The sequence below is a fragment of the Muntiacus reevesi genome, chromosome 1, assembly GCF_963930625.1.
Source record: "Muntiacus reevesi chromosome 1, mMunRee1.1, whole genome shotgun sequence".
Classification (NCBI taxonomy): domain Eukaryota; kingdom Metazoa; phylum Chordata; class Mammalia; order Artiodactyla; family Cervidae; genus Muntiacus; species Muntiacus reevesi.
Window position 1 is genome coordinate 20054339 of NC_089249.1, and position 27480 is coordinate 20081818.

Below are 27480 nucleotides of genomic sequence, written 5' to 3' on the forward strand. Positions count from 1 at the left end.
ATAGATCAAAGCCCATGTCCCTCCTGTTAGACTGATGTGTTCACAGTTTGGCTTTTTGTCTTAAAATTATAAAACCGAGTTCATAATGTAGGCATTGTATAGCAAATCCTGTGTCTCCCCACTTGGTCTCCTGTTCCTCCCCTCTCAGGCCTCAGTTCCCCCCGCAGGGGCTGGCACTGCGCAGGCATTCAAGAGACAAGGTGATGATACACCTGGATTCCTTGTATCTCAAGAGGAAGCCTTTCCTCCATCAGCTGCAGTGAAGCACCTATGGGCAGCCTCAGGGTGGCCAGGCTGCAGCAGGGGGGGCTCTGACTCCTCTTTCCTCCTCCACCCCCTCCATTTCCTCCAGTTTCCCAAAGGGCTGAGCACCTGCAACTTACATCTTCCTTCTGGGGTGTCGGCTCTCGTCTCAGGAGCCTGGGTTCCAAGCTGAGCCCACTTGAGCAGGCGTCACCCTCCCTCTGCACTCTCCAGGGGCCCAGGTGGCCGGAGGAAGCTGCCAGACACACCTGCCTCCACATGCAGGCTCTGCCCCTGCTTAACCTGCTGCCTCAGCCCTGACCTCACCTCTCTGAGCTTCCTTTCCTTCTTCTGTCAACTAGTGACAATCATCCTTTTCTTAATAGTGAGGATGGGGAGATGGACGGGGGCCCTACCTCCCTGCTTACCCAGGAATCTTCTCTGGACGAGTGTGAACAAGATCCAGTTGTTCTCAGCTTTGCAAATGCAGCGAGAAGCTGTGTGTCTCTGCAATAAACCACACATCCTGTGGGTCCAGATAAACCTGGAGAACCAAAAGGGGAAATTGAACACATTCAGTTCTCAGTCACTTGCATCAAATAGTCTGCCCAACAGGCCCCTCCCTGGGTTTTTCCCTCCCTCCTATGGCTCCCTTAGAGAAACAAGCCCAGTCTTGACATTCTAGGTCATTCTTGGCTCAGTTCATCCTGCTCTGCGCTCCTTGAAAAAAGACCTGCCATCATCGCACTCTGAGGCCCTTGGCCTCAGCCCATAGGCTTCTTCCCAGCCGCCTCTGCCTTCTCTACTAACCCACACCTGCTAGCCTGCTTGCCTTATTCACTGTCATGCCACCAGCATGAGACCCAGTCCCAGAAAATGCCACCTACTCACTGCATACTGGTCATGCTGTTGCTGCTGAGTGTCACATCCATGCAGATTCTGGGCACCTACTTACAGAGGACCTTCTGCCAGGGTCACCTGCTGCAACCACCTGGGAGATCATGTTCATGCAGCAAAGCCCAAATCTGACATCACCTCCTCTGAGAAGCCCTCTAGGACCTTCCCCTGTAGAGTCCACATTCCTCTGGTCTGTTCCCATGGTACCTGGGTGAGGAGCCTAAGGCCACTCCTCTGACACTGTCCATGCCCCTCCCACCCCTTCTGATCATATCCCTCTAGACTTAGCCCTGCTGGCAGGGATGGAACTAGAGTCTTTGTTCCCAGTGACCCACAGGAGGAGGCCTGGTCTTTGTGGTCACTGCCATTAAGTGAAAGCAGAAGTTCATTGCGGCGGGGGTCAGGGACTGAGAGCATGCTGTCCTTTTCTTCCCTGGCTTATCTCCACTTGACAACTTGATATTTTCTCTCCAAATGGAGGACTTTTATTAGAAAACCAGTGTCCTGGCAACTCAGAGAAGTCTACAACAGAGTTGGCCCTGTCTCCGTTTGGTTCCTGAGCAATGAGCCTCTGTGGACGGAGGGCTGAGCGTGTGCCAGGTGCTGTGTCTGCACCGTCCATGCCTTTCCTGTTGAACTCTCACATCAGCTCTAGGAAGTACTGGCTCCATTTTACGAAGAAATGGAGAAGCAGAGGTAACTCAGCCTGAGAGTCTTTATACTCAACTGCTGTTGGGCTTTCTCTTCTTTGCCTCCAAGCAGAAGTGACTGCAATGGGCCTATGCCCTTCAGGGAGGCCAGCCTGACCATCCATTGGGTTGCTTCATCCCAGGAAATGTCCCTGGGCCATCATGGTCACCTCCCCCCCAGGTTTTGAGGGACGGACAGAAGAGTGATGGGTGTTATTCCATGAGGACCACACAATGCAATTTGGTCTTACAATCACCCACAACAAAGGCCAGAAATTTGATCTGATTTTGCAGATAAGGCAGCCTTGGTCAGGGAGAGGCGGAGCTTTCTTCAAGCAACTCAGAAAACCTCTGTTGTTGGGCAGAAGAATATCAGCAGCTCATGTCCTGCAAACGTCCATATGTCCAAACACCACACTCTCACGCTCTCTCCCAGCGCTCAGGGCTCAGGCTGGAAGCACTGACACAGAGGAGTCAAGGGGCAAACACGCAGCTGCCCCTCCTGAGGTCCTGCACAAGCCTGCCCCGACCCCACAGGAGTGGTCAGGACTTAAGGGCGCCTCCTCCCTGGAGCTCGGGGTCCTCTGGGGACAGCCGGCACTGGGTGTCTCCCCTACAGGAGGGACACAAGGAAGATAGGCGGTGGCCAGGGACTTTCCTGGAAGGACAATCTGAGCACAGTCACCGCTCCCTCCTGCTCACTTTAAACCTCTGGCAGAAATCCAGGAAGCAGGGGACAGGGAAAGCTATGTGGGTCTTCCCGGGGGACACCTCCTGTCATGAGGGCGCCCAGGCCCTGCTTCCTCAGTGACCTCCACTGCAGGAGAGCTGGGGGGTCACGAGCAAGGTGTGGGTGTCCCGGGACTCACTTCGTGTCCAGGTAGCCCCTGCAGCAGTCCTGGAAGCCGATGATGACATCTGTGATCTCAGGTCCCGCTCCTCCAGGTGGGCCAGCAGGCCGGCCTGGAAGAAGACCTTGCTCTGGCCAATGCGGTACAGGCTGCTGCAGAGCTCCAGGGCTTCGATCCAGAGGATGAGAGCCGGCTACTGATCATTGGGCCAGCACGGAGCCCTGGAACAACGAGGCCAGGGCAGGGGCCTGGGGCCAGGGTTGGCCCTGCTGGTCTGTGGGAAGCCTCCTCCTGGTGCAGGGAGAGTAAGGGGGTAAGGGGACGCCAAGAGGGGGCAGGTGGGGGGCAGCAAGGGGCAGGTCAGGAGTCAGACTCACAGAGAAACGCAGAAACTCAGCCCTGAAGGGCCTGACCTGTGGAGGTCTGCCCATGTGCATTTCTCACAAAGGTGGCAGAGGACATGGGGCTCAGGTAGCATTGCTTTAGGTGACTAGAGAAACACGGTTGCTTTTTTTAAAAGGGTAGTTCAAAGTCAAGAGTGACCTAACCTACTTAGGAGCCAGAGGAGTAAATCGCAGGAGGACAAGCATTGCCAGGCCAGATGTGGAAGCAGAGGGCGAGAACCACATGAGGCTTGAGAACGGCACTGTGTCAGCAGAAGGGTCTCCCCATCAGTGGGGAGGCAAAGGGCAGCCTTGCTCGTCAGGGAAAGGGAAACGGCTTATCCGAGATGTCAGAGATGTAAAGAAACATAGAAACCCAGGTCTGACTCTAAAGTTGGGATCTTCGCCATTCTGATTTATGTCCAAGGGGAAGGAGATGGGAGGGGGCCTGAAACACAGAGGAGAGGTCCAAGTTCTCCCTCCCCATAAGGGCCTGCTTCCCTGGTATAGAGGTCATGGGGCGCCCTGGACCCTGGAGAGCCTGTGGAAGGACAGGAGGAGCAAAGGGTATGATTCTATCAGAAGAGCGCTTGGCTATTTGCAACTCATTTACATTTTTATCATGTGATTCTCTTGAAGAGGGGCAGAATTATTATTTTATTATGTAGATAGGGATACAGGCAAAGGCAGGGACGCAACCTAGATGCCCATCAGCAGACGAATGGATAAGGAAGCTGTGGTACATATACTCCATGGAATACTACTCAGCCGTTAAAAAGAATTCATCTGAATCAGTTGTAATGAGATGGATGAAACTGGAGCCCATTATACAGAGTGAAGTAAGCCAGAAAGATAAAGATCATTACAGCATACTAACACATATATATGGAATTTAGAAAGATGGTAATGATAACCCTATATGCAAAACAGAAAAAGAGACACAGAAGTACAGAACAGACTTTTGGACTCTGTGGGAGAAGGCGAGGGTGGGATGTTTTGAGAGAACAGCATGTATATTATCTAGGGTGAAACAGATCACCAGCCCAGGTGGGATGCATGAGACAAGTGCTCGGGCCTGATGCACTGGGAAGACCCAGAGGAATCGGGTGGAGAGGGATGTGGGAGGGGGGATCGGGATGGGGAATACATGTAACTCCATGGCTGATTCATGTCAATGTGTGACAAAACCCAAATAAAATAAAATAAAATAAAATAAAAAACTTGGGGGATAAAAGAAAGAAAAAAAAAAAAGGCAGGGACGCGACTTCTTCAGATCACACAAGTCAGAGAAAGAAGTAAGGCTCAAAAATCATGTAAGACAAGCTCCTGACAAGCAGAATCTCTTGCAGGCAACAACCACACACTCTAGACCTGGTACAAAGTACAGAACACAAAAGTAGAGAGTGCAAAACCGCCATGCGAGGGCTCAGGAGAAGGAGCAGAACAGGAGGATTTTGAGGGGAGTCAAATACAGATTGAATGATGGGTAAAGGAAGAGATAGTCATTTTTTGTCGATTTCTCCTGAAGGCAGCTACAGTCCTTGGTTGGATAGAAGTGACTGAAATTCTGATAAGTCTGCTACCCTTCTGGCCTGAAAAAGCCCCAAGGACAGAGCCCAGAGTAGCCAGTAATCCTCAGTCTTCCCCAGCATCAGGCTTTTTCCGTGACTCGTCTCTTCACATCAGGTGGCCAAAGTATTCTTGCCGCAAGAACCCCATGAACATGAACAGGACGAACCGTGTGAAAAGGTGGTGCACTTACTGTTGTGTGTGGGATGCTTGGACCCAGAACAGGGTGAGGAGGGTCATTTTGTTGGTCTGAGAAGAGAGCTCATGTGCATCCAGGAAGCAGTCAATCTGGAGCCTCTTCACCTGATACTTTCCCCCCAGGGTTCAGGTCTTTATTACACACTCATCCTTCTCATCCTTCAGCCTGACCTATTGGGCCAAGAATAGTCTCCCAACCCAAGCTCTTCTCTGCCCTGGGATTTTGACTCTGAATTCTAGGTGCCTGGACCTAAGCCCCCCCGCTGGCAGAGGCCTCAGGGGACAGACCGGGAGATCCTGCAGGGGGACCTGTCCTGCTTCCTGTCTTTCCTGAAATGCACAGGTTTGGGGGCTTCTTTCCATTCTCTGACCTGCCCCACTTCCCTCCAGTGGGCTCTCTTCTGTGCTCACTTGGTCAGACTCGGTGTCTGTTGCTCAGAACCACAGGGATCTCACCTGAGACAGGGGTCACCATGGGATGGGAACCTGTTTGGTGCTCACATGCTCCACATGGAAAGACAGAGAGTTGGTGCCCCATGGAGCAGGCCCAGGGGGGTGAGAGCCACACCCAGATGCTCCCTTTTCCTCCCTGGAGAGGATGAGCCTGAGGCAATTCCATGAAGTTTCCTCAGAAGGTCATGGCAGGTGCTATCCCAGTTGGGTGACTGGGTCAGAACATGGCCTTGCATAGACTTTCCCTCCTTCCTGCCCACTTCTCCCAGCCCCCCAGTCCTGCTCCGGGGGATGTAGTGAGCCTGGAGTCCACCTCTGCCTTCAAGGGATTGAGACTCCAGCAGAATACTTTGGACTGCCTGTTTTATTGAATGGAAGTCCATGTTTCCAACACACAGTGAGGCCAAACAATACCAAAAGTTGGGATTTGGAACCAAAGAAGGTTCATTGCAGGGCCATGCAAACACACAGGTGACTCATGCCTTTAAAATCCCAAACTCTCTGAAACTCTTAGCAAAGCCCTTTCTTGAGAAAGGTAAGCGAGGGGCCTGGTTATTTGTTGCAGCCTTCTTGGTGTTAGAGCCTTTTTTCTTGATGTCAGGTCATGATATTCCTGTGAACCTCCAGCAAACAAATTATTCTCTTTTATGATAAGAAAGAGCAAGGTCCCAAAGCTCAACCTTCACCCTTTGAGGTCCAGGCTCTGACCAAGAGGAGAGGGGAAGCTTCTGCAGGAGTCCTGGTTAAACATGAAGGCAGCCTGGATGAGGGATGTGCTGTCTCCATCTGCCCCTCTGTTTATGGCTGACCCTCTCTCACACCTGCACACAAGCCCTCTGCTCTCAATCACCCTTGGGTGCCCTGTGTCCATCCTGGTCCCCGGGGCTGGAGGAGGAGTATCCCCGTGCTCAGCCCAAGTCAGATGACACGAGCTCTCCTGGGTGTCCCATGGGGCTGGGGGCTCCAGGATCTGAGGGAAATGACTGGATGGGAGCCCAGTGGGCAGGAAGGAGGAGCCATGGAGGACGTGCCCCCTGAGATCCTGGGAGGCAGGCTCATGCAGAAGGAGGTCAGGCATCTGGAACCCCGTTGAACGCATCAATCAACGCAAGGAAGCCTCACTGAACCAGCTCATATTTATTGAACCAGAGTCTGGAGAACAAAAGGTGGGGGGAGACAAAGGCACCTGAGTATCTTGTCCAGCCCCACCCACCACTGGAGAGGAATCCGAGGGTCTGAGAGGCGGCCTTTCCTCACCGCAGGTTGGTGATCTCCTTGACACACCACACAGTTCCTTGGTCAGCTGTTGCCTTCTGGTGTCATTTCTTCTTTCTTTTGTGATTTTTTTTTGTACCCACCTCTGTTTCACACAGCATTTGGATTTCCTAGGGTCTTCATTAGTCACTCAGTGTATCCTGGTCCCAAATATCACCTGCATCTCGACAAATGTCCCACACAGTGAGTAGTCATTGCTGCCACCACCACCATTATCATCAAGAAGTCACTGCCTAATTAAGGTAAACCTGCTGGAATCAAAGGGGAGCTGATGCTGGAGAAGGAGGGCTAGAGACCACCATCAGGGGGAGACTCTTCTTGTTGGGACAGCAAACCCTGGGGAGCGCGATAGAGGAGCCCGGGCTGCTTCTCCTGAATCCCAGCTTTGCTCCTCTTTGACTTTCTCCCATTTTAAATGCTTTCATATTCCTGGCCTCTCGTTGCTAGCTCTTCTGCCTCTCTGTTCTGCCCCCAGTGTGTTCTTTAGTCCAAAATAAGTGGTATCTCCCCTCCCGTCATTCTCATCCCTTAGTCCAGACTCCAGGCTCCTTCCTTCTCTTTCCCCATCTTCACCCTGCATGCATTCCTCCCCTGCTGTGCTCAGCTACTGAAAGGCCAGATTCCTAACACCCAGCTCCATCAGTGTTGTCTCCCCCTCTTTTCCCCTCAACAAGGTGTTCTGATCCTTGGTCTCACATGTGTCCCTGGTTCCTGCACTTCTCTGGGGGTGGGGGAATCAGGCCTTACTTCAGCCTCTCATAGGTCTGTATGAGCTCCTTCAACTTCTTCTCCAGCTCCCTGGCCTGCTGCCTCAACTTCTCAGCCAACTCTGTCTTTGCCCCCTCATGCAAGTGCATCGACTCTTTTACCAGGAAGCCCACATCCACTAGAAGGAAGATTCCTGTAAAGCCTCCAGTAATGATCCGAGCCTTTTTGGTCATTTCCAGAATGGTGCCTTTGAAAACTTCGTTCACCTCCTTGCTTGTCTGGATGAAGACTTGCCCAGTGCTTGTGAAGCTTTTAACTTGGGCTACTAACTGAGAGTTTTCTTTCACAAACTTTGCAGCATGGACATTTTTCCTAACCCCTTGCATGGATTTGTAGACTTTTCTTGTAGAAAAAGCCATCCCAAGTGCAGACAGACATTGAGCTCCCACAGACATGTTTTCTGTGATGCTAGTTGACAACAGGCCACTGGCTTCCGTTTCTGTTGATGATCTACTAAAGTGTTCCACGATGGTGGTGGACATGGTGGTCACAGCAGCTGCTGCTCCCAGCCCTAACCCAGTGGTCGAGAGCGCCAAACTGGCCCCGGCTGTCACGGGTGCCAGAGCCAGGCCAAGGATGTTTAGAACACCAGACACAGTGTTGGTAGAGTTGGCCACCACCTTGAAGATGGTACAGTCCCTGTGCGACTTGTCAACCCTGTCTGCAAGTGCATAGAGCTTTCTTATGCTCTCTTCCAGCTCCTTTTTCACCTGAGGAAACTCCTTTAAAAACCTCTCCCTGTCTAGCAGGTCCCGTTGGAATCTCTCTTGGTCTTCCATAGCCAAGTCTGTCTTTAACTCATTCAGAAATTCATGTAATGCCTCCACTTCTTTCCTGTAACAAGGAACATCAAGGGATTAAGAAAGACAATTTGCTTGTCCGTAAAATAAGGTCCATGGATCTATTCTGCATAAGACACAGAGATTTTATTATAAATCACAAGGGAAGAGTTTTGCAAATGTAAATTATTTTCAACATTAAACACATGTTTGTACCTCATGGATACTCCATTATTCAATCATGAAATAAATAAGCAAAAGTCATTTTAAGATAATCTTAATAGAGGTATTTGATAAAGATGCCTCAGAGGCAGGTCAACACAATCACTTCCAAAGGACTGGTAGGGTGGAAAGTCCACAGAGAAACTAACAGAAGTGGGATTTGGGAAGAAAACCTTCATTCAAGGGCCTTAGTTTGTAGTGAGGAGTCAACCTGCTCTTTGCCCTTGGCAACTGGGAAGTGGTCCCTAAGCTCTTGGAATATTCTGGCTGATAGGAGTGTTCTTGTCTGCCTGGGCCTTTGGCCACTGGGCAGTCTGACAAAGTGACACACGATGGTGTCTTTGGGTCAAGTAATATCTGCACTGACCTCCAGAGGAGCTGGACACGAAGGCACTAGTCTGACCTCTGGGAGTAGCCAGTGAAAACAGGTCAGGGTATTAATAATTTGTTTTTAAATTTTTAGCTTGAAAATAATAACAGTAATAGAGAAATAAAGCATCACCATAATAAATAAAAGATTGAAGCCTGGTCCTAGTCTCATTCAACATCACAAAAGGGTTTTTGTTGTCATGCATTTAACATTGTTTAACACTGAATTAACTTACTGGCAACTAACAAAAAGGAAAGACTATCACAATACAAAGACAAACACAAATGAGGACTGTAGACATTATACAAATAAGCAAAATGCACAGTACACATATCCAGAACTTTCTAGAAATCTCATCCTATGATAACTCACCAATTTATTTGATGTTGTATTTCAGGCAAAATGAACATTAAAAAAAAAAGTTATAATTTGTTTTTATACAGGATGAACTTCCCTGGGGGCTGGGCTCTGTGTGTCCTGCCACACGCTGAATCCAGGACAGTAAGTCGTCCTGAGGACAATGGAAGCTTCATGTGTGAGACCTGCCCAGACTGTCCTGGAGCTGATGGGAACCTGAATTCTGCTCTGCAATAAACTGTAACTAGAATCGTGACATCTTTCTGTGCCCAGCATCCCTGACCTCTCGGGGGTCACCAGCCTAACTCACACCTTACCTGGTAACAGCTTCACATACTGCACCCTAAGGCCATATGCAACTTTGTGGAACCTCTAAAGATTCAAGAGACTTTAGGAAACATCTATCTGAATTGCTGAGCCTGAGGAGAGTGGAACTTGCACAGCTGGTGGAGGAAGCGTTTCCTCTTGGGTGGGGATGCACGAGGCTCCTCAGAATCCCTCAAATGACACACAATCACAGCCCCTCACTGTGACCCTGGAGGGCTCACTGAGCCACACGGCCTTCCACTGTCAGGGCAGCTCCATGCAGACCAGAATAGGGTCCCTGATGGAGGGAGAAGCCAGGTCCCAGGCAGGGTGTGGAGGACACGGTCACCCAGGTCCCTCTAGCCCAGCTTGACGGGATCCCAACAGGGAGGGAAGAAATTCCCCCCTCCCACTCAGGGGACCTCTGCTAGGGTCACAGCCCCTTCAGTTCTGTGTCCTTGGGGACACTCTCCTCACTCTAGTCCTGGGCCTGCCGCCTGAGCCTGTCTACTAGTCCTCCAGCCTGGACCCTCTGCTCCATCCTGACCCCTGGAAGAGGCCTGCCAGGAGGAAGCTAGCCTGAGTGGGGGGGATGTGGGTAACATTCCCGATGCACCGGTGTAGGTTACCTGGACAAACCATCCTCAGTCACAAAGTTCTCCCGGGTTGTGCCTTCAGTGAGCAGGTTTTGCCTTCAGTGAGGAGGTTTTGCAGCTATTCATTGCTTACTCTCTTCTGGATATGCTCAATGATATCCTCAAGAAAAGTTTTTACTCTAGGTGGATAAAAGACTAAGATGAGAAGAAATTATGCTGTAATGTAAATGGTAAATGGTAATGAGTATGAAGTGGTTAAATTAATCTTTCTGAGCAGCAGTCATCTGGGGGTACTGTTGATGGATTCACCTGGGGTTATGGGTGGACTGTGTCCAACTGCCCCAATCATATGCTGAAGCCATAGCCTCACCCCCACCTCAATGAGTCTATTTGAAGATAGAGCCTTTAAGTGGAAATTCCAGTGAAATGAGGTCAGAAGTGTGGGGACCTAATCCAGGAAGACTTGTGTCCTTTTTGAAGAGGAAGTGATATCAGCTCACTCGCTCTCTGTCTATCCTGCAGCATGAGGGGTTGTTAATTGTTTTTCTTTTTCCTGTTTTAGTTATAGTGAAAGGAACCCAGGTCTCATATGGAGGGAACCCAGAGCACTAAATCTGTGTATTTATTGATTGGGGTGTGGGTGGGTGGGGGAAATAACAGAGCACTTGGGAGTCTGCAGGGGTGTTTGAGATCATTAGAGCCAGAACCTGCCTGAGGTGTCAGACCTGGTAAGCACATGCTTATATATGAGATCCCTGGGCGAGTGTGGTGACACAGCATGGAGGCAGAGCTGATTCTGGGGGGAGGGCAAGTTTTCCACCTGGATCTAAGACATTCTAGGTAGAGGGGACAGCATCATACTTGGCAGGACCTGCTGTGTGGACCAGGCCACAGAGCACGTTACATTTCATCCTCATAACAATATAGGGAAATATTCTTCTCATTTTACAGGTGAGGTCAGGTAATTGTGCTCCAGGTCACATGAGGGGGAGACAACAAAGGCCAGACTGGGGTTCAGTTCAGGGTCTGCTGATCCTTGCAGAGCAGCTGGGCAGGCGGCAGGGTGAGAGTTGGAGGAAATAGCCTCTGTGGTGATGCCCCAGGTTTTGGGAGCAGGAGGAGGCTTGGACAAGAGAGAGGGCAGGAGAAGCTTCAGGGATGCTGCAGGACCTCCTCTCCCTGCCCTCTCTGGTCTCGGGGACTCTCTGCTGTCCCTTCTGTCCTTGGGATGTTCTGGCCTCACTCCTGAGTCATGAACTGGGATCTGGGGGACTTGGAGGGAGAAACTGACAACGTTGCCCATGGCTCCCATAGAAGAGGGCCAGAAAGTAGGTGATGGGGACAGACCCCAGTGTAGGGGAAGTCCCCTTGGACTCCATGGGACTCGAGGATGCTTATCTATTCCCTTCTTGATTCTTCTCTAGGTTAATTCAGATAGATGGCACCATCTCAGTTCTGGGTCACAAGTAGGAACCATCCAAACAAGAGACAGCTGACTACCTGAGCGTTCTCAGAGGTCTTTTGGGTTCATGACAGCAGCAGAAATCTCCTTTCAGCTCCTTGTCTGCGTCAGGATGGAAGGAGGTGTGACTTCACCCTTGGGAAGGAAAAACAGTCTGTGGGCTCCATCATGAGTGAGCAATGACTGCAGGAAGCAGTGAAGGGTTTGTTTGGTCTCCAGTGGTTCCCACTAGGACGGCCACCAGTGCGACCATGGACTTAACCCAGCATGATTCTCTGTCCCCTGGGCTCTGCTGGCCACTAGTTAAGGAACGTTACTCATCCTCCCACTGCTGTCTCCACCCTGAGTTAGAGTCCTGCTCTCCTTTTGGGGCCCAATGAGAAGGTAATCAGACAGGAGACAACCATCTGGGAAGTTATAGAGCAATAAAACCAGAGACAGAAGAACAGATAGGAAGGGATACTCTGGAAATTACGTGAGGGAACACTTGTGTGTACTAATTGGTAATAACTAATACTGATTCATCGTCTATGACATTCAGGCTCCTGAAACTCACCTAAAATTAGGTCAGCCCAAGTTTTGATGCTGGTGCCAGAGCCTGGTCTTTCCAATCTACATCCCACATTTGTGATGACTATGCCCTGTGCCTTTTTAATATAAAAATATGTGTTCGTAGATATGTTTATTAACAAACGAGTGTTTTCAATCTGAATGATGTCTTGCTCCCTGTGTGCCAGTCTCTGCTTTGATAAACTTCCTGATGCTGCAGCTCCTACAGCCCACAGCCTCCTAGCTTCTGCAACAGCCTTTATCCCACAAGCGCCTGAAGTCCCTCCGACCCCGCCCAATCCCTGAAGCTCTGCCCAGGGTGACTGAGGACCCTTGATGGTGCCCAGTCCTCTCTGCTGTCATCCCCTGACTGTTGAACTTTTAGGCTGTTTCTAATTATTTATGTAAATAATAATGCAAAGAAATCTTTCCTGTAGAAAAGTTTGCCTTCCTTTGATAATATTTCTTTAAGCTACTTCTGGAAGTAGAATGACTGGGTCTGAGGGTATCAACACCTAAAGATTTTTCATGCACAGAGCCACACTGTTATGCAAAGAAACTACCAATTTATATTCATCCTCATGAAATAGGATAGTTCATCCTTTCGATCTTGTCAGTTCTCAGTTTTTTTTTTTTTTTTAAGCAGGTCTTTATATTGAGAGGTTTTCTTTTGGTTCTGGTTGTGACTATCATGTGCTGGGAGGTAAAGAAAGAAAGCAAATATTGATTATGTTTAACCCCGTTTTAGAAGGCAAAAGAGCAGTTATCAACTCCCCCTCCTGAGACCTGACTGAAATGATAGTAAAGATCCTTACTGATATAGCAACAGCTATTGATGAGAGCCTCAAGTGTTTCTGATTTTGCTCTACACTTCAGTTGCTCTAAGGTTTTATTAATTATAATGTATATTAATCCAATAACCCTGAGATGTGTACTATTGTATTCCTGTTTGGAGATAAGGAAACTGAATCATAAATGTTATGTGATTTGCCCGAGGTCAGAAATCTTGTTCATGGTAGACTGGGTTCCAGTTCACTCTATGGGCTCAAGATCCCATACCTGGCCTCTCCTCAGTTCAGTTCAGTCCTTCAGTCCTGTCTGACTCTTTGCAACCCCATGGACTGCAGTATTCCAGGCTTCCCTGTTCATCACTAACTTCCAGAGCTTGCTCAAACTCATGTCCATTAAGTTGGTGATACCACCAACCAGCTCATCCTCTGTTGTCCCCTTCTCCTCCCGCCTTCAATCTTTCCTAGCATCAGGGTCTTTTTCAATGAGTCAGTTCTTTGCATCAGGTGGTCAAAGTGTTAGAGCCTCAGCTTCAGCATAAATCCTTCCAATAAATATTCAGGACTGATTTCCTTTAGGATTAACTGGTGTGAACTCCTTGCAGTCCAAGGGACTCTCAAGAGTCTTTTCCAGCACCATAGTTTGAAAGAATCAATTCTTCAGTGCTCAACTTGCTTTATGGTCCAACTCTCACATTCATTCATGATTACTGGAAAAACCATAGCTTTGACTTGACGGACCTTTGTTGGCGAACTAATGTCTCTGCCTTTTAATATGCTGTCTATGTTGGTCACAGCTTTTCTTCCAAGGAGCAAACATCTTTTAATTTCATGGCTGCAGTCACCATCTGCAGTAATTTTGGAGTCCAGGAAAATAAAGTCTGTCACCATTTCCATTGTTTCCCCATCTATTTGCCTCGAAGTGATGAGACCGGATGCCACGATCTTAGTTTTTTGAACGTTGAGTTTTAAGTCCACTTTTTCACTCTTCCTCTTTCACTTTCTTCAAGAGGTTCTTTAGTTCCTCTTTGCTTTCTGCCCTAAGGGTGGTGTTATCTGCATATTTAAGGTTATTGATATTTCTCCCGACAATCTTGATTCCATCTTGTGCTCATCCAGTCCTGCATTTCTCATGATGTACTCTGCATATAAGTTAAATAAGCAGGGTGGCGATATACAACCTTGGTGTACTCCTTTCCCAATTTGTAACCTGTCTGTTGTTCCATGTCTGGATCTAGCTGTTGCTTCCTTACCTACATACAGATTTCTCAGGAGGCAGGTCAGGTGGTCTGGTATTTGCACCTCTTGAAGAATTTTCCAGTTTGTTGTGATCCACACAGTCAAAGGCTATAGCGTAGTCAATGGAGCAGGAGTAGATGTTTTCTGGAATTCTCTTGCTTTTTCTATGATCCAATGAATGTTGTCAACTTGATCTCTGGTTCCTCTGCCTTTTCTAAACCCAGTTTGAACATCTGGAATTTCTCTGTTCACATACTGTTGAAGTCTAGCTTGGAGAATTTTGAGCATTACCTTGCTATTGTGTGAGATGAGTGTAATTGTGTTGTAGTTGGAACAATCTTTGACATTGCCTTTCTTTCTGATTGAAATGAAAACTGACCTTTTCCAGTCCTGTGGTCACAGCTGAACTTTCCAATTTTGCTGGTGTATTGAGTGCAGCCCTTTGACAGCATCGTCTTTTGGGATTTGAAATAGCTCAGCTGGAATTCCATCACCTCCACTATCTTTGTTTCTAGTGATGCCTCCTAAGGCCCACTTGACTTCACACTCCAAGATATCTGGCTCTAGGTGAGTGACCACACCATGGTGGTCATCTGGGTCATTAAGACCTTTCTTGTGTAGTTCTTCTGTGTGTTCTAGGCCAAAGGACTAGAGCCCCCCCGCCAAATTCCCTTCCTTCTCGGGTCTCCAGTCACGTCTCAGGAGTCCACATCCTGAGCTGAGCCCACCGGAATGGGTGCTGCCCTCCCTCTGCTCTGTTCAGGGGCCCAGGTGGCGGGAGGAAGCCGCCAGACACACCTGCCCCACATCCAGGCTCTGCCCCTGCTTCATCTGCTGCCTCGGCCATGCCCTCACCTCTGTGAGCTTCCATTTCCTTCCTCTGTCAGTTAGTGACAACCATCCTTTTCTCAGACATTCATCCTGAGGACGGGGAGTTAGGCGGAGTCTTAACCCCCTGCTTACCCAGGAGTCTTCCTCTGGCCGAGGGTGAACAAAATCCAGTTGTTCTCAGGTCTGCAGATGTAGCCACCAGCTGTGCAAATCCTCAATAAACCACATATACCCTCTGGGCCCAGATATACACTGGGAAGCAAAAGTGAAAGTGAAAACCCTATGTCTGAGTTACTCAGGCCTGTCCACCCACCGGGCCCCACCCTGGGCTCTTTCCCCCTCCCTTTTGACCCCTTAGAGAAACAAGCTCAGCTCTGACATGCCAGGGCCTTCTTGGCTCAGCACATCCTACCCGGGATCTGTGAAGGAAGACCTGCCACCAACAGACTGTGAGGCCCTTGGCACATCACTCTCCCACCGCATGGGCTTCTTCCTAGCCCCTCCCTCTCTCCCCCTTTCCCACTTGATACCCGCCTACCTTGCTGACGTTGCTCTGGCCAAGGGGTAAAGGCTGCTGTCCAGGTCTGTGATCTAGAAGAGGAGAGCTGGATGCTTATCCCATACCACACCCCACTCCCCACACCAGCACCCACCACTGGGCTCTGGAGCAAGGCCAAGCCTGGGCGAGGAGCCTGAGCCAGGGTCAGTCCTGCTGCCCTGTGAGCAGGCTGTTCCAGATGCAAGGGAAGCAGGAGCTGGGGGTCTAGTGGAGAAGGGTTGAGAAGGGGACAAGTTGGGGTCAGCACAGGGGAAGTCATGAGTTAGACTTGCAGACAAACACAGAACCTCAGTCCTAAAGGAATCCTACATCTGGCTGTCTCTGTCCACGTGCACTTCTACCAAAGGTCGCAGTGGACATCGGAGTTCAGGCAGCTTTACCTTAGGTAAGTAGAGAAAAAGCTTTTTTAATTTTTTATGTTCAGCAGGTAATGTAAAGTCAAGAGTGGGTTTAGCAGCCTTAGGAGGCAGAGGAGCTAAGCAGCAGAGCTGAGCAGGTTGCAGCCACAGGCAGGAGCCAGCTAGGACTACACGTGGTTTGGAAGCAGGGCTGTGACAGAACAAGTCTCTTATCACCGATTGTCATTGACAGGGAGACAGGGCCCAGGCCAGCTCACCACTCATCTGAGTGTAAACTCTTGGTAGATATTCTGTGCCAGCAACACAACTTGCCGAAAAGAAGCAGCTTTAATGTAAATTCTGACATCTGCAGACTTAGCACAACACTGCTCAGTTAGGTTAAGCTCCAGGAACAAATATACAGGAAGTTGTGCGCAGCTGGTGTGAAAGCGGCTCTGTGAATTGCAAGGTACATTTGAGACATGGGAGCACCAGCTTAAAATCACCGAGTGCCGGGGCCTGCAGAGAAACTAGAAACCACCAGCAGAGGCCCTGCTGGGAGGGACTCAGGTCCTGGGTGGTGGGCATGTGCGTGCAGCACAGACCCCTGCCCGTCTCTCCCCACGTGGGACAGGACAGCAGGTGGTGACAGACAGCTGCGTGACCTGGGCTCCAAGAAGGCAGGTACACTGCACCGACCCAGGACAGTTGTGCTACAGACACACCACCTGCTTGCTTCACTTCCTCCTGGGACAGGACACCCTGTGTCCTCCCAAGCAGTCAGCTCAACCTGGTTGCTGGAAAGAGGCTGGAAACACACAGAGGCCCCATCCAGGACAGTCCTTCCCAGGCAGGGGCCGGGGCACATTCCTGGACCCTGGGCCCAGCTTCCTCCTTTTCTCCGTGGGGGTGATACCACCTGCTCTCAGAGGAGCAGTGAGGATCTGATGAGGACCCAGGTGACGCTGCTGACACAGCGATGGCCCAGCCCAGGCTCCACAGGGTGAATTTCCCTGCAGGGAGGAGGAACAGGGAGTGGGATCCCAGTGAAGACTGGTCTCAGGGGAGCAATGTTCCTGGAGGTCAGGGCCCACTGCACCTCCCTGTTGCCTGTACATATGTAACATACATGCAGAACACAGAGAAAGGGGCTCAACAGAGCAGGAGAGTCACTGGCATCACCTGGGGCCCTTCAGCCCTGACATCACTGCAAGATGCAGCAAGTGGAGGTAATGCGTGTTTGTCTCCAGCAGGGGAAGTGAGCGGTTCACTTGCTGTTGTGTGTGGGATGCTTGGACCCAGAACAGGGTGAGGAGAGTCATTTCTGTTGGTCTGAGTAGAGGACACATGTGCATCTAGGAAGCACTCAATCTGGAGCCTCTTGACCTGAGACTTTACTCCCAGGGTTCAGGGTCCCTGTTACCCATTCATCTTCCTCATCCCCAGCCTGACCTACTGGTCCAAAAATATAGTCCCCGGACCCCAGCTATTCTGTGTCCTGAGAATTTGACACTGGGATTCCTAGTTTAGGACTTAAGACCCTGCTGGCGGGGGCTCAGGGGACAGATCGTGAGCTCCTGCAGGGGGACCTGTCCCGCTTCCTGTCCTTCCTGACCTGCGCCAGTTTGGGGTTTTGTTTCCTTTCTCTGACCTGCCCTGCTTCCCCCAGCACCTCTTCTGTGTCACTTAGTCAGACTCAGTCTCTTGCTCAGAATCACAGGGCTCTCACCTAACCCAGGGGTCACCGCGGAATTGCATCAACCACACACTGAGCTAAGTGGGGTCCAGCTCTGAGGGTTCAGGGAGACTTCGGGGTGGACACCGAATGGTTCTGTACCCAGCGCCTGAATCCCTGCCCAAAAGTCTGTGCAGGATGGGAATTCTCCAGGAACTGATGAAGAACTGATGAAGGAATGAACTCCTATTTCTGAAGGTCAGGCAGGCGATGGGCATGACTGCTGATGGTTCGATCCCTGAGTCGATCCTTCTCCAGATCCCCTGGGGAAGGAAATGGCAACCCACTCCAGTATTCTGGACTGGAGAATTCCATGTACTATGTAATCCAAGTGATCACAGAGTCAGACATGACTGAGCAACTTTCACTTTCACTGATAAGAGCAACTTGTGTTTGTAATTGTTGCTCTGCATTGGTATCGGCTCTGAAACTTTACCAATGGTACCTCATATGTTTTTCCTTTAGGTTTTGAGATGTGTACCATTGTATCCTCATTTACAAATAAGGAAGCTGACACATAGATGTTACCTGACTTACCTAAGTTCAGAAATCTTGCCCTTAGTACCCTGGTTCTACCCCACTAACTGGGTCAAGAACCCATAGCCTGCCTCTCCTCCCTCTGCTGCTTTAATAAAAACAAGCATGGGAACAATAGGAGACCAGAGTCTTTAACAAATATTTGAAGACTCACTGGATGGAGAAGTGATAGCTGAATAAAGAGGAGTGCAGGAGAGGGAGAGAAACAGGGAGCCTGTTCATAGGAGAGAAGAATGGTCTGCTGGGCAGAGACCCAGAGAGGGAGCAAGATGAGAGGGAGGCTGAGGGGAGAGCAGGGGAGAAGCTCACCAGCCCCACATCCCATCCCATATTCACAGCAGCCTTCACTCTTCACCAGACTTTTAGAAGGTTACTTGAGAATGAGATGCAGGAAAAAAAAATAGATTACTTGTTTGTTTAATTATGGAGGAAGGTAAAGGATACCTATAAGAGAGATAGATGTTGGATCCAGGAATCAGGAACATCAACCCAGTGGGAAGGGAATCCAAGGTTCCCAGCTGGGTGTGCAGCAGACCTAGAGAGAAACCAGTCCAGAATGGGATAAGAAGTCCAGAATCTGTGGGCACAGGGGACTCGGTATCACATGAGTCACAGTTGGAAAGAAATGGAGAAAATGTTGAAGAGAAACAGTGCAAGGGGTGAAAATGAAGCCAGTTAGAAACATCAGGAAAAACTAAAGTGCAGGAGGAGACGGGGATGACAGAGGGTGAGATGGTTGGATGACATCACCAACTCAATGGATATGAGTTTGGGTAGCTCAATGAGCTGGTGGTGGATAGGAATTCCTGGTGTGCTGCAGTTCATGGGGTCGCAAAGAGTCGGACACGACTGAGTGACTAATCTGAACTGAATGGAACAGTTGAGAAGCATGTGCAGCTATATGGTACAAGTTAGCTCTTAAAAAATGTATTAAATTCTCACTTCGGCAGCACATACACTAAAATTGGAATGATACAGAGAAGATTAGCATGGCCCGTGCACAAAGATGACATGCAAATTTCTGAAGTGTTCCATGTTTTTATACCAATACAGTATACTAACGCATATATACGGACTCTAGAAAGATGATGACGATAACCCTATATGCAAGACAGAAAAAGAGACACAGATGTATAGAACAGACTTTTGAACTCTGTGGGAGAAGGCGACGGTGGGATGATCTGAGAGAATAGCATTGAAACATGTACATTATCAAGCATGAAACAGATCACCAGTCTAGGTTGGATGCATGAGACAAGTGCTCATGGCTGGTGCACTGGGATGACCCAGAGGGATGGGATGGGGAGGGAGGCGGGAGGGGGCTCAGGATGGGGAATACATGTAAATCCACGGCTGATTCATGTCAATGTATGGCAAAAACCACTACAGTATTGTAAAGTAATTAGCCCCCAACTAATAAAAATAAATGAAAAGATAAAGTATTAAATTATCACAAAAAATGTAAACACCTTTGTTTGATCTTTTAAAAAATCTAAAGTAAATATATCTATGTCCGAGTCCTTTGGAGAATGTTTTAAAACTGAAGTTATATTAATATATATAATATGATATAACTTACAGATGTATAATATAGTGATTCCAAAATATTAGTTTTATTTTATTTATAGTCATTATAAAATAACCTTTATCTTTTAAAATGAAACAGAAGGTTTAAATATGTGAAGTAAATGTACTTGTTAATTTAAAAATCAAAATATACGCCTAGAACTTGGGAGCCAAAACACTGAAGGGAGGAGGAGGATTAATATCTCAGTTTACAAAGCTGGGAATCAAGAAATAGTCAGTCCAGTGGAGAGCATAGGAAACAAAGATGTAAATAAACTGCTTACAATACAAAGCTTCCTAACAGAGGATATGCAATTAGTGGAATAATAATATAAGGAGAAGAAGGGGACAGGTATAATAGAAAGTTTAAAAATAAATGAAATCCTTATTTTTCCTAATAAGAAGTAAAAAATACCATCAAATTTAAGTCAAGAACAAGCGAAATACAACATCTACTACTTATTAGCAATTGTGGTTGATGACTTCCCACTTTGCACCAGGCACCTTCCCAATTGCTTGGTATGAATTCATTTCCTTTTAGTCCACAATGATCCTATAAGAAAGGAAACTGATGCTCTGAGAGGTTAAGTAATTTGCTGAAAACACACAGCTAGACAAGAGCCAGAATCCAAATCCAGGTTTCTGTCTTCTGTGCACACATTCTCACACTATTCCACCTCCCAATGTAGTAAAATCATTTAAAGAGATCAATTAACTATCCAAAGAAGAAGCATTTCCTTGGGAAAGAATGAGTAGAACCCTGTGTACAAATTGATCTGTTTTAACCATATGCACTTAGGACTGGATTGTTTTAACTCTAAGACAGCAGAAGTCACTTTATTGTAGTCAGTAACCCACAATAATGGGGAGGTTTCTAGTGCCACCACCTTGAAGATGATGGAGGCAGTTGAATTAAATGCCAAGAAGAAATGTGTGACTCCTGCTGTGACAACTGCCAGTGTAGGAGACATGTTTGTGTTGGTGAAACCTAGTTCTCTAGAAAAGTAGGCATGAAAACAGAGCTAAACCAGAATAATGAGAGTGAACTGTGACCTTCAGCATATATTGTCCAGCAGCATCTTGCCTACCCACATGTGTGCCCTTGGACTTCTGTCCCCTCAAAGGAAGGAAGACCCCTTACCAGGGAGGTGAATTCCATAGACTGGCATCTCTGCTCCTGCAAAGACAAGGATGCTTTTGAAGATGATTGGAGAAGTGGTCATAAGGGGGCATCCACATACAATAATAATAATAAAAAGATAATGATTGCTATGAATGTGTTTCATTGAGACAGGTTGAGTCTGTGAAAGGTCATGAGTTCATAATAAAATTCAAATGAGAGGACTTTTCTAAAGTGTGGCCCAAAAGAGAGACATAAAGGTTAAAAAGAATGCTAGTGGTTATGCAGGGGATGCAAGATGAAAGAGATATGGGATTGATCCCTGGGCAGGGAGGATCCCCTGGAGGAAGAAATGGTTGCCCACTCCAGGATTCTTGCTGGGAAACCCATGGACAGAGGAGCTGGGAGGGCTGCAGTCCATGAGACTGCGAAGAGCTGGACACACCTGAGCTGGTACCTTTCTTTTGTCTCTATGGTGCAAAGAAGAGTGAATGTGATGGAAATATTCTGTGTTAATTGAATTTAATAATAAGAGGAGTCTTAAAGTCTATGGGTATGTTCCTCTCTGTTTATTTACACGAATGTTCATAAAGGATTGAGAAAGAAAGAACCCCTGACATCCCGAGGCTGACCTGGTGTCACAACAGGGTGATGCTCTTCTCCTGTTGGATGTAAAGGCTCTCACAGAACTTCAGTCTCACACAGGATCACCCTGAGAGCAGGAGTGAGGAGACAGCAAACACCCATCACTGTGCCCTCACCCACACCTCGCCCCCTCCCTTGGCTGAAAAGCATGACTGCTCCTTCTTTACCCATTACAGCTGTATCCTCGCTCTGGTCTCCCCTCCCCACTGATGGAGTTACTGAGACCCCATGGTAGTGCTGCCCCCCATTCTCTGCAGCACCCAATCTAGAGCAACCCCATTTCCTTAGAGCTCCCCCCAAATCCCCTTACCTAAGCTCCACTCCTAGAATCTTTCCTTTTACACCTTCCTCTGAAATGCCCACAGCTCCCCCTCAGGAAGAGTGACCATCAGCTTGTGTTTAGGGGGTAAGCCTGGTGGCGAAGGTTGGTGGCATTGTCATGTGGATGGGAGAGAATTCACAAAGGCAGGCCCTCCTCCAAGAGGATGGGAGAGGAGAGCTGGCTGGCCCCCTGCCTCCTTCTCTGCCCTGAAGCTGCAGGACCCCAGGAGCCAGGCCAGCCTATTGAAATCATGAAACATGAGAGGAGAGTCAAGTCAGAAAGAAGAGGAGGGCTCAGGCAGAAGGGCCGGCTCCTGGATGACAACAAACAATTGTAAATGCATTGAACACTGGACTCATCCTTCTGTCCTTCTCTCCCATTCTTGGCCTGGTCCTGACCCTTGTCTGGGGCCTCACATGGGTGTGGATGTGGGCAGTGCTTCCTCTGCTGGATTCCTATCCAGGGCTTCCTCCTCTGTTAGCCTCTGATTGGTCCCTTTCTGGAAAAGCTGTTCGTGGGAGAGGGGAGGACCCTGGAGAAGCCTGTCCCTGCCCAGCTGCATGGCCAATCATGCATCCCTCCCCTCCTCACGGGCAGACAGATTCTCCCCAACCATCTCCCTCATGTGCCTGCAGCCATGCTCCCTGGGAAGGTTCAGGGGCGTTAAGAAAGTCCCTAGCCCAGCACCCAGACCCTCCCGACTGCCTCAGCTCCTGTCTTCCTCACACTCTCTGTCTCCACAGGGCCTGCTGCAGGAGACTAATGCCTCACTTGGCACAGGCTGCCCCTCCCCGTGAAATGTGTTTCCCCACTGGCCTCACTATGTGACCAGTTACTTGTCCCTGGAGGCCCAGCTCCAAGTCTCCCTCTGCCAGCTTCCTCCAGTTCTTCTCCAGGTCCTCCTGAAGGTCACACTTTCCTGGTCATGTTTCCTTTTTGCTCAGTTCCTCCAGGTCTGAGAACCCTACCCACATCATCAGGGGCCCTGTCTGTTCTCTGCTGCTCCTCCTGTCCAGGGTCTCTGGGCACCCTCCGCCCTCCTGGGCACAGCCTGGCCAAAATTTGAGGCGTGGGACCCCTTCTGGGGACATGAAACCAGCAGCTTCTCGATGACACAGCACAACCCCAGTTCCCGTGTTAAAGTTAGAAAGGGGAGGGAGGGTAGAAGGGGGAGAAAGAGGAAGAGAATGGAGAAGAAACTAAAGATCCTAAGCAATCGATCATTGAAAAAGATCCAAATGTAAACCAGAGAGAAAAAAACTGAAAGTACTGAAACTCAGGAGTGGCCACAGAACTGGAAAAGGTCAGTTTTCATTCCAATCAGGCAGAAAGGCAATGCCAAAGAATGCTCAGACTACAGCACAGTTGCACTCATCTCACATGCTAGCAAAGTAATGTTCAAAATTCTCTAAGCCAGGCTTCAACAGTATGTGAACCATGAACTCCCAGATGTTCAAGCTTGATTCAGAAAAGGCTGTTATACTGATGTCTGTAGAGTTTGGCTTTTTATCTTAATATTGCCACACAGGGATTACATGTGGACCTTGTGCAGTGAGTCCTTGTCACTTCTCCTAGCAGGGCCATCTTCCCCACACAGGACCACCCATCACCCACATCCTGAGCAGAGGGCCCGGGGAACACAGGAAGCCAGCGCCCTTCGACTCCCCGCTTGGTGTCCTGTTTCTCTCCTGGCCGCAGTGTCCCCCGGCCCCTGGCACTGAGCTTGGCATTCAGAGGCACATTTTTTCAACAAACCTTGATTCCTTGTATCTGAAAAAAATCCCCTTTCTCCCACCAGCCCCAGCCGAGCTCCCTGGGGAAAGCTTCAAGGTGACCAGGTTATAGGAGGGGAAGCTCTGACTCCCTTGTCCTCCTCCACCCTGTCTACTTCCTTTAATTTCCTAAATGGCTGAGTACCCAGAACATATACCTTCCTTCTGGGGGTCGCTGCTTATGTCTCAGGGGTCCACGTCCTGAGCTGAGCCCATGTGAATGGGTGCCGCCCTCCCTCTGCTCTCTTTAGGGGCCCTCGGCTGGGAGGAAGCCCTCAGACACACCTGCCCCACATCCAGGCTCTGACCCCGCTTCACCTGCTGCCTCGGCCATGCCCTCACCTCTCTGAGCTTCCATTTTCTTCTTCTGTCAGTTAGTGACAACCATCCTTTTCTCAGACAATCGTCCTGAGGAAAGGAAGATGAAATGGGCGGGGTCTTACCCACCTGCTTACTCAGGAACCTTCCTCTCTCCAAGTGTGAACAAGATCCAGTTGTTCACATCTGTGCAGATGCAGCCGCCAGCTCTGCGTCTCTGCAATGACCACATGCACCCTCTGGGCCCAGATAAACTCTGGGAAGCAAAACTGAAAGCAAAACCCTTATTTCTGAGTGACTCAAGTCAAACAAACACCCTGCCCACCAGGCCCCGCCCTGGGCTATTCCCACTCTCCTGCTGACACCCTAGAGAAACAAGTCCAGTCTTGACATTCCACTTCCTTCTTGACACAGTCCACCCTGCCTCAGGCTCCTTTAAGGAAGATCGGCCACCAATACACCATAGTCCCTTGGCAAATCACTCCTCCATATTTCCATCTTCTCCCCCACCCAACCCCACACTCACCAGTCTGCTTGCCTCATTCACCTTTGTGCCACCAGCATGTGGTACAGTCCCAGAACACACCAGTTGGTCAGTGCCTACTTGTCATACACTGCTGTGGAGGGCTGTGCTCATGTGGCTTCTAAGATTCACTCACACACATTCTTCTGCCAGGGACACTTGCTGCATCCAACCAGGAGAGATGCTTTCTGCAAAGTCCAAATCTGGCATCACCTCCTCTGAGAAGCCTTCCGTGACCTCACCTGTAGATCCACTATTTCCAGTCCTGCTTCCATGGTACCTGGAAGAGGGGCCTAAGGCCACCCCTCAGCCACTCTCTCCATGCCTTTCCCCATCCCTTTTGATCAGATCCCTCTAGACTTAGCCCTGCTGGCAGGGACGGAACTAGTGCCTTTAGCCCACATGAGGAGGACCGGCCTTGGTGGTCACTGCCATTAGGTGGATGCAGAAGTTCGTGGGAAGGGCTGAGAGCACACTGCCCTTTTCTACCTCGGCTTATCTCCACCTGACAACAGATTTTTTTTCTCTCCAAATGGAGGACTTTTATCAGAAAACCAGTGTCCTGGTGACTCAGAGACATCTACAAGAGAGAGCTGGCCCTGTCCCCTGTTTGGTTCCTGAGCAAAGAGCCTCTGTGGACAGAGAGGTCAGCGTGTGCCAGGTGCTGTGACTGCACCATCCACGCCTTTCCTGTTGAACTCTCACACCAGCTCTAGGAGTGTTGGCTCCGTGTCACAGATGAAGAAATGGAGAATCAAGTTCCCACAGTGAGAGTCCTGCAGCTGGACTGATGGTGAACTTCTCGGGTTGCCTCAAGCAGAAGTGACTGCAGTGGACCTGGGTGCCCCATGGAGGCCTGCCTGCCCTTCCCCCAGGGCTGCTTCACCCCAGGAAGTGTCCCTGGGCCATTATTGTCCCCACCGTCCAGGATTGAGGGAGGGGCAGAAGGTTATTCCATGAGGAGAGCCAACCATAGTTTGGTCTTAAAGCCAACTGTTATGTATCTCTTGTGTTTTGTAGGTAAGGGCGCTGAGAGGAGGGGAGAGGTGGCTTCTTTGTTCCAGCGACTCAGGGATGTGTGTTTGGTGGGAGAGTCAGCAGCTCACATCGTGCCAACGTTCATTTGACACCCTGTTCCCAGGGCTCAGGGCTCAGGGCTCAGGCCAGGACAGACGCCTCAGAGCCCAGGCACAGAGTCTTGGTGCTTTATTGGACTGGAACCTGGTGGTCTGGAGTTGACGATGAGAAAGTGAAAGAAGGAAAGAGGCTAATATTCCCTGGGTTATGCAGTTGGCTTTCACATTCCAGGGAATCAACCAGAAATATATATAATATAAATATATATATATATATATATATATATATAGAGAGAGAGAGAGAGAGAGAGAAACAAAGACAGACATGGGGATCCAAGCTCTGATGGAGCAAAGGTGTTTTAATCAACATGGTGTGGGCATATATACTGTCTTACAAGGTAGTTATTCTCAGCAAAGATAAAGATTAAAATTCCAGACTTACAAAACATAAGGCAATCAATATTAAAGAGAGAGAGTTGTAAGCAATCACTTTTACCGTATGGTTCATAAGAAGGAAGAGGATACTTATCACCATGTTGAAAAACTAATAAAGGAGATGCTTGGATTCCTCAGCCCCTGGAAAGGCTTGCCTTTCCTGTTAACTCCTGAATATTCAGGAATTAGTAAGGAACAGAGGATTCCTGACAGATCCAAAACAGCACACAGGAAGCCTCCTGTTAGATGCTTCCTGACAACAGCGGAGTCAAGGGGCACACGGGCAGCTGCCCTGCCCACTGACCTGCACAAGTCCGCTCCTGACCTTACTGGAGCTGTCGGGACTCAAGGAGGCCTCCTTTCCAGAGCTTGGGGTCCCCTGGGGACAGCCAGCTCTGGGCGTCACCCATAGAGAAGGGACACAGGAGGAACAGTGGGAGGCAGGAGCTTTCCTGGAGGGAAAATCCAAGCACAGTCATCCCTCCCGCCTGCTTACTTTAAACTTCAGGCAGAAATTCAGGGGCAGGGAAAGCCATGTGGGCCTCCCCGGCGGGAATCTGACAGCATGAGGGTGCCCAGGCCCCGCTTCCTACCTGCCCTCCACCACAGGATAGCTACAGACCCCGAGTGAGGATCAGGCTGAGTGGGGTGGGTGTCCCGGGACTCACCTCCTGGCCAGGTAGCACCAGCAGCAGACCTGGAAGCCAATGATGATGTCCGTGATCCTCAGGTCCTGCTCCTCCTCCAGGTGGGCCAGCACGCTGGCCCAGAAGAAAACCTTGCTCTGGCCAATGTGGTACAGGTTGCTGTCGAGCTCCAGGGCTTCTGTCCGAAAGAGGAGAGCCGGCTGCTGACCATGTGCCACCCCCGCCACCACGGAGTCCCGGAGAAAGGCCAAGGCCCGGGGAGGGGCCTGGAGCCGGGGTTGGCCCTGCTGCTCTGTGGGCAGCCTCCTCCTGGTGCAGGGAGAGTGGGGCTGAGGGGACGCAGGAGGGGCAGGTGGGGGTTAGCACGGGACAGGTAACGAGTGAAAGCCACAGAGAAATACAGAACCTCGGCCCTGTAGGGACCTTACCTGCTGGAGTCTCTGCCCACGTGCATTTCTAACAAAGGTGGCAGTAGATAGTGGGGCTTAGGAGGCATTACCTTAGGGAAGCATTAGGCATTCACTAGGGAAACAATGTCTTTGTTTGTTTATTTGACTGCCCTGGGTCTTCATTGTTGAGGGGCAGGGGGTGCTTTCTCTAGTTGCAGCGAGTGTGCTATCCTTCATTGAGTACATGGGCTTCTCATAGCAATGGCTTCTATTTTTGCAGAGCACGGGTCTAGTGTGCGGGCTCTGAAGTTGCGGTGCACGGGCTTAGTTGCTCTGCAGCATGTAGGATCTTTCCGGACCAGGGATCAAACCTGTGTCCCCTGCATTGGCAGGCAGATTCTTTATCACTGGACCACCAGGGAAGTCCCAAAAGGTTTCTTTTGGAAAAGGTACTTTAAATTCAAGACTGGCTTCAACGTCCTTCAGAAGCAGACGGAGCTAAGCAGGGGTGGCTGAGCAGTGTGGGGCCATGTGCAGGGTGATGGGCAACAGCACAGGTGGCTTGAGAGCCTCACTGGTCAGTACAAGGTGCTCTTCACCAATTGTCCTTGACGGAGAGGCTGGGTCCAGACCAGCTCCTCAGGCATCTGAGGGTAACCAGTTGCTAGATATT

General features: G+C 49.5%; 1 protein-coding gene, 1 long non-coding RNA gene and 1 other non-coding gene across 4 annotated transcripts in view; 1 reads left to right on the forward strand and 2 right to left on the reverse strand.

Moving 5' to 3' along the window:
* The window catches only part of LOC136170705 (uncharacterized), a 57839-nt gene extending 33861 nt beyond the window's left edge, over positions 1 to 23978 (reverse strand). Inside the window, exons 1-4 of one of the 2 annotated variants that reach the window (XR_010663666.1) lie at positions 23867 to 23978; positions 15364 to 15416; positions 14958 to 15077; positions 12565 to 12663 (exon numbers count right to left, since the gene is read on the reverse strand). This is a non-coding gene — a long non-coding RNA (uncharacterized lncRNA). Of the gene's footprint in view, positions 1 to 12564; positions 12664 to 14957; positions 15078 to 15363; positions 15417 to 23866 lie in introns of those variants that run through there. The other variant, XR_010663667.1, reaches the window with a different exon arrangement.
* On the reverse strand, positions 6528 to 11548 carry LOC136170692 (apolipoprotein L3-like; the record flags this gene model as incomplete). Its single annotated transcript, XM_065939107.1, has 2 exons — positions 6528 to 8160; positions 11457 to 11548. Coding segments are annotated over 2 exons (951 nt in total), but the record flags the coding sequence as incomplete, so codon positions are not given.
* Positions 18929 to 19035, forward strand: LOC136156720 (U6 spliceosomal RNA). The gene has a single exon (XR_010661206.1). It is a non-coding gene; the product is annotated as a U6 spliceosomal RNA (small nuclear RNA).
* Positions 23979 to 27480: the final 3502 nt, after the last annotated feature.